This window comes from Octopus bimaculoides, chromosome 26 (assembly GCF_046866305.1).
Source record: "Octopus bimaculoides isolate indiv1 chromosome 26, ASM4686630v1, whole genome shotgun sequence".
In the NCBI taxonomy this organism is placed as follows: domain Eukaryota; kingdom Metazoa; phylum Mollusca; class Cephalopoda; order Octopoda; family Octopodidae; genus Octopus; species Octopus bimaculoides.
Genome location: NC_142953.1, coordinates 6,684,129 through 6,691,628, shown reverse-complemented (window position 1 = coordinate 6,691,628; position 7,500 = coordinate 6,684,129). Strand labels below are relative to the sequence as shown.

Genomic DNA, 7,500 nt, shown 5'->3' with positions numbered 1-7,500 from the left:
AGGGGGGAGGGGGAAGAAGGGGGGGGGGGTCAATAGAAATATTGTTGAAGACAAATCTAAAATGAAGAACTTGTTGGATCTATTTATTGCGGCATCATTGCCATTTGTTGGTTTCTGTCCAATTTCTTTCTTTCTTTCTTTCTTTCCTTCTTTCCTTCTTTCTTTCTTTCCTTCTTTCTTTCTTTCTTTCCTTCTTTCTTTCCTTCTTTATTTCTTTCTTTCCTTTCTTTTTTTCTTTCCTTTCTTTCTTTCTTTCCTTCCTTATTTCTTTCTTTCCTTCTTTCTTTCTTTCTTTCTATAATGACAATGAGAACATTCATCATGATGAGGATGATGATAGAGGTCGTAGTGATGGAGGTGGTGGTGGTGGTGATGGGATTGGTGTTGGTTATGATGACAGCGATGACATGTTGTTAGTGGTGGTGGTGGTGGTGGTGGTGTCAGTGATGCTGCAAGGCTTTGGTCGGCCCAAGGCTATATAGTAGAAGACACTTGCCCAAGGTGCCATGCAGTGGGACTGAACCCGGAACCATGTGGTTGGTAAGCAAGCTACTTACCACACAGCCACTCCTGCGCCTATTATTATTATATATATATATATCATCATCATCATCGTTTAACGTCCGCTTTCCATGCTAGCATGGGTTGGACGATTTGACTGAGGACTGGTGAAACCGGATGGCAACACCAGGCTCCAATCTAATTTGGCAGAGTTTCTACAGCTGGATGCCCTTCCTAACGCCAACCACTCAAAGAGTGTAGTGGGCGCTTTTACGTGTCACCCACACGAAAACGGCCACGCTCGAAATGGTGTCTTTTATGTGCCACCCGCACAAGCCAGTCCAGGGGCACTGGCAACGATCTCACTCGAAAATCCTACGGGAGCCAGTCAGGCGGTACTGGCAACGGCCACGCTCGAAATGGTGTCTTTTATGTGCCACCCGCACAAGCCAGTCCAGGGGCACTGGCAACGATCTCACTCGAAAATCCTACGGGAGCCAGTCAGGCGGTACTGGCAACGGCCACGCTCAAAATGGTGCATCTCATGTGCCACCCGCACAAGAGCCAGTCCAGGGGCACTGGCAACGATCTTACTTGGCTTGCCGGGTCTTCTCATGCACAGCACATTTCCAAAGGTCTCGGTCAGTAGTCATCGCCTCGGTGAGGCCCAATGTACGAAGGTCTTGCCTCACCACCTCAGCCCAGGTCTTCCTGGGCCTACCTCTTCCACGGGTTCCCTCAACTGTTAGGGTGTGGCACTTTTTCACGCAGCTATCCTCATCCATTCTCACCACATGTCCATACCAGCGCAATCGTCTCTCTTGCACACCACAACTGATGCTTCTAATGTTCAGCTTTTCTCTCAAGATACTTACACTCTGACGGGTATTCACATTGACATTACACATCCAACGGAGCATACACATATATATATATATATATATATACATATATACGACGGGCCTCTTCCAGTTTCCGTCTACCAAATCCACTCACAAGGCTTTGGTCAGCCCGAGGCTATAGTAGAAGACACTTGCCCAAGGTGCCACGCAGTGGGACTGAACCCGGAACCAATGTGGTTGGTAAGCAAGCTACTTACCACACAGCCACTCCTGCGCCTAAAGAAATATGGAACGCTTTAACTTTTAAAATTTGCTGTGTCTGTCATTCTGTGTGTGTGTGTGTGTGTGTGTTAGTCTATGTTGGTCTTCATTAGGTCCAGGTGTATATCTTTGCGGGGTGAGTCAATGTATTTGTCTCTGAGTCAAATCTCTGAATCCGTTTGTCTATATTTGTCTATATGATGATGATGATGATGATGAATGTGAGGGGAAGGAGGAGGAGGATGAAGATGATGGCAGCAATGGTGAGGATAATGATGATAATTGTCGATGATGACAACGATGACGACGACGACGATGACGATGACAATGTTTAAACGCATGAATGTGTTGTGTGTCTGTCTTTGTATCTGTGGTTCTCTGTGTCTCTGCATCTATGTGCACATCTGTGTGTGTGTGTGTGTTTGTGTACGCATGTTGATTTATATGTGTGTGTGTGTGTGTGTGTGTATATGATCCCATGGTTGTGTCTGTGGGTTTAAAGTGTGTATTCGTTTAAATATCATCTTGACTTTAAACTTCTGAAATTCAAATACTTCTAAAAAATTATTTGTTTTGCTGTGAGTGGAAGGGGGTGGGGTGCTGGGGTGGATGGTGGCAGGGGTGGTGTTGGCAGGGGTGAATTTGTTTGTTTGTTTATTTTTTTCTGTTTATTTTTTGACTTCGTTGATTTCAGTCTGTTATCATCATCATCGTTATCCTCCTCTTCCTCCTCCTCAAAATCCTTATCGTAATCATCATCATTGTTATCAACATCATCATCATTGTGATTGTCATTATCTTCCTCATCCTCAACCTCATCATCATTGTTGTCGTTGTCACCATCATGGTCTTCCTCCACCTCCTCCTCTTCCACCTCCTCCCCTTCCACCTCCTCCCCTTCCACCTCCTCCTCTTCCACCACCTCCTCTTCCACCTCCTCCTCCTCCTCTTCATCATCATCATCATCACCTCCACTACCATCACAATCATTGTCGTCGTTATTGTCCTCCTCCTCTTCTTCACCACCATCTCCTCCTCCTCCACCACCACCATTATCATCAAGGTTGTCATCACCCTCCTCCTCATCGCTACCACTTCCACTACCATCACCATCATTATCATCATCATCATCATCATCATGGTCATCATTGTTGTCCCCCTTCTCATCATCACCACCACCACCACCACCACCACCATCATTCTCTCTTCAGTTCCATCTGTTGATTGTTTCATTTCAATTGACATATTCTGAAATCCTCCTCCACTGCACAAAAGTTCATTGTTCAATGACCTTTTAATCTAACCATCCAAACCAGCCAACCAGACAAACCAACCAGCCAACCAGCCAGCCAGCGAGCCAGTCAGCCGACCAGTCAACCAGCCACTTCTTCAGCTATTCCATTGGACCATGTAGCAAGTCAGCCACCCAACCAGCTGGCTAACCAACAAACTGGCCAACCAACCAGACAACTATCCATCCAAAACTTCAGCCATCCATCAAACCAGTTTTCAATCCATTAATCTGATCCATCCAGCCAGCCATCCCCAGATACCCTCAGATACCCATCCACCTATTCATCTATTTCGCTATGTTCTCTAACAGATCAATCATCTCGCTCTTATAGCTGTTCATAAATACGCTAAGGCTTTCTCTACTACTACTACTACTACTACTGCTACTACACATATATATGTATATGTTGGTATTATATATTCTTTTATTCTTTTACTTGTTTCAGTCATTTGACTGTGGCCATGCTGGAGTACTCCAGACTGAGGAAGAGCAATGCCTCTGAAACTAGTCTCTGGATGCTGGTTTTGCTGGGTGGAGGTGCTTATCTCCCCTGTTTGAAAACATAAGGACACAGTACACTTGTGTCACATAGCCAACTGGAAACAATGTTTCCTGGGGCTAAATAGCAGTAACATTCTTCCCTTTCATGGGACTGCCACATTAAGTTGGCAATAAACCATCACTTTATCGTGCTGCTACTGTATAAATCTCTCTGAGAGATTTAGAAATGTAATATTTCTAATTTTATATATATGGGACTGGCTCCTGTGCTGGTGGCACGTAAAAAACATCATTTTGAGCGTGGCTGTTGCCATTGCCGCCTGACTGGCCCTCATGCCTGTGGCACGTTTAAGCACCCACTACACACTCGGAGTGGTTGGCGTTAGGAAGGGCATCCAGCTGTAGAAACCCTGCCAGATCAGATTGGAGCCTTGTGCAGCCTTCTGGTTTACCAGTCTTCAGTCAAATCGTCCAACCCATGCTAGCATGGAAAGCGGACGTTAAACGATGATGATGATGATGATGATGATGATGATATATATATATATGTATATATATATATGTACGATTGTGAGGTTGTGAGTTCGATTCCCAGACCGGGCCGAGTATCGTGACTGCATATGGGTGACTGATGGTCTTCCACAAACAAATTAGCCCAGTTTGGCTTCTTGTTTTAGGAAAATAGATAAAAGTTGGGTGTGAGTCTACAAAAAGAGCCAAACAAATAATGAACATTTATATACATATATATATATATTTTATTAAAAAATAAAACAATCTGTATAAGTTGTTGTTCTTGTTGTTGCTGTAATTGCTGCTGCAGTTGGTGCTGCTGCAGTTGGTGCTGCTGCAGTTGGTGCTGCTGCAGTTGTTGCTTTATTCTTGTACTCAGTGTTGTTACTATTTCTGTTGTTGCTGCTGCTGCTGGTGTTGTTGTTGTTATAGTTATAGTTTTTTGCTATTGTTTGTTTGTTTGTTTGTTGATGCTTTTTTTAGCAGCTTCTGTTGTCATGGTTACATTTACATCCAATCAAGAAATTAAAACATATTTTTTTAAAATCTAAAATTTAAAATATTTATTTCACTTCTGTGACAGAAAGAGAGAGACGACGACGATGATGATGATGGTGATGAGGTAGATGTCGGGGGCGGGGGATGATGATGATGATGATGATAACACTGATGAAGAAGGTAACATTGATGATGATGATGATCATGGTGATGATGATAACGATGATGACAATGATGACAAAAATGATGATAACAATGATGATGATGATGATGACGACAACAATGACAATGATGATAATGATGGTGATGATGAAGATGCTGATGATGATGTTGGTGATGATGATGATGTTTACTGACATACTCCACAAAACCACAATAATTTCAGGAAAAAAACTCCCCCCCAAAAAACACTTCAAAAGCATGAGTAAAATATTTAAAAGTTTTTTTTTCTTTTAATATTGTAAAGAAAAAAGAATGTAAAAAGGAAAAGATAGAAATTATAATAATAATAATAATAATAATGAAAAAAACAAGATTTCCAGCACAAAACACACCAAAATAAAAAAGTAGTAAAATGAAAGAATATATATAAAAAAAAAAATGGTTATACGAAAGACTTGGGTCACACAATCATGATTTTAGGTCAGAAAAATATTCTTCTTCTTCTTCTTCTATATATGTATATATCTTTATATTTATATCAGTAGAAAATTATATAACTTTTTCATTTTGTTTCTTGTTTTTTTTTCTTCTTCTTCTTCTTCTGAGATAGAGGGAGAGGGAGGAAGAAAGAAAGGGTGTCTACGTGTGTTTGTGTTTTATGTATGTGTATAGTTATAAATATAAGTATACACACATGCATGTATGTACATATATTCAATATATAAATATATATACATATATAAGTAGATATATATATATATATATACTTATATATATATATATATACTTATATATATATATATATATATATATATATATACACACACACACATATATATATACACTTATATACATATATATATATGCGTACATACATACACACACACACACACACACACACACACACATATGTCAGGTCATTTGTGAGGTTACCCATGAGTACTACTGGTAGCATGGAGTCCAGTACAAGTTATTGCATGGTTGGGTCAGTGGAGACTAAACCAGCACCACCACAAGGCCTGCCTGGTGCGAAGGGTTGCTAAAAATATTGTCTATACATATATATATTTATATATGTCTATATGTACACATATTTCCCTTTTCCCCACCAAAATAGAGCATAAAAATATTAAAATATTTCAGTACACTATAATATGTTTTCTTGTATAAAAGATATATTGTGTTGCTGTTTAGAAAAGAAAAGAAACAGTCCTCATTGGGTAAATATATATTACTTTGAAGAGTTTGGTAAAAGTGAGAGGAGCGCTAGGGTGAGCTTCAGGTTTTTACGGATGAATAAGTTCATTTAACACACTCAAATGCATGCAGTTACATGTACAACTGCTACTGGTATGTTTAGAACTCCATGTAAATTATTCTTATTTGATCTGTATAACATGAATCAATAAAGTGTACCTCTGATGATCTGTTGTGGTCTAACATCCAATTGCTCTTGGAACATGAAATACACAAGTTCCAAACTACCACAATGTTGAAACATATGTAGGGAACATATTATATATAAACTGCATCTTGTGTTTATCATAATTTCTCCTCTATGTAACTATATACTTACACACACACATATATGCACACACACTCACACATACATATTACACATATATCTATGTATGTATATGTATGATTGATATTATTACTATATACTGTAGCTCAATGCAATGTAAGTCTGTATTATTATAATTCTCAGTCTGAAAAATTACTAATAGGAGATGTTTTACATGTTTTTCTGCAGGTATATCTATATAACTCCTATTAGTAACAAAACATATGTAATGCAGAATAAATAATGCCAAGAAGTTTTTGCAGTTTTCTCTTTTAACATGTAATTACTCTGCAATAATTATTTTCCCGTATTTAACAATATAACCGCATCCTCCAGTATTTTCAACTCTCATATAAAATATAACATCTACAAATATAATTTGGAGTACTGGAATACACGGATGTACTTTATGAGGACACAACTGGGATTATAACCCTATCTACATACTAAGTATGTTTTTTTATATATGTATGTATGTATGTGTATGTATACAGACATGAAAAGAAATACTGAGGGGTAAAACTTAATCCGTTCTTTGACACATATAACAGATAATCAAAATTATGACTGTTAGTACAGCCACTGCCAGCAAGATATACACAATCATAATATGAACTATGCAATAGATAAAGACAGATCGATTGCACCAGTCTATTGGTTTGTGGAGGCTTCCGTAGGGGTTAGGCCACCAAATTCCAAATACCCATACGTTACCTAGCACAAACCAGACAATTAGGAATAAAGTGAGGAAGTTGCTGGTGAACTTCAGCATTTTGGTTACAACAAGTGATTCGTCGTCATCATCGTCATCGTAGTCATTGTGGTGGGTGTTGTAGCTTTCGTACTTCTGGCTACGTCGAAACGAGACTTGGCGCCAAAGGGACAGGATCATCTTCAGGGTCCCTGTACTCCCTGTCACTAACAGATAGACAAGAATGCGGGGTTCTTTGGGACATTCCTCTTGGAAACTGGAACCTGTGGTGAGAAGGAAATATGATTTATTATTTTACAATATATGTATGTATATATATATATATATATACACATACATACTTTATTTAAAAGCAGCAGAAATATAACAATATATATGTGTGTGTGTGTGTGTGTGTGTGTGTGTGTGTGTGTCAATTACATAAATGGCAAATTCTGTCTGTCTGATCTGTCTATCTGTTACCATCTTGCTGTCTGCACCAGTGAACCAACCTTGACGAAAGTTTGCGTACATGTTAAACTAACATCCAGTTGAATTATAGGCTAAGTGGATTTCATTAAAAACCTATAATGGCCCTCTAGGCGGGGTGCTGTAGTATGTTTACCAATCAATAACACATCTACAGATATGAATTAAGTAAGGCTTTTGTAAG

The 7,500-nt window shown here is 39.2% G+C and overlaps 1 protein-coding gene and 1 long non-coding RNA gene across 6 annotated transcripts in view; one reads left to right on the top strand and one right to left on the bottom strand.

The window, feature by feature from the left end:
* LOC149130927 (uncharacterized) overlaps window positions 1-7,500 on the top strand; it is a 144,774-nt gene that overhangs the window by 4,589 nt on the left and 132,685 nt on the right. The gene's annotated exons all lie outside the window — the stretch shown is intronic.
* The window catches only part of LOC106869026 (transmembrane protein 272), a 19,503-nt gene continuing 16,130 nt past the window's right edge, over window positions 4,128-7,500 (bottom strand). For all 5 annotated transcript variants that reach the window (XM_014914523.3, XM_014914532.3, XM_014914549.3 and 2 more), the window contains one exon: window positions 4,128-7,111. In XM_014914523.3, the coding sequence (XP_014770009.1) occupies window positions 6,660-7,111 (452 nt within the window). In that variant the 3' untranslated portion in view covers window positions 4,128-6,659. The remainder of the gene's footprint in view (window positions 7,112-7,500) is intronic.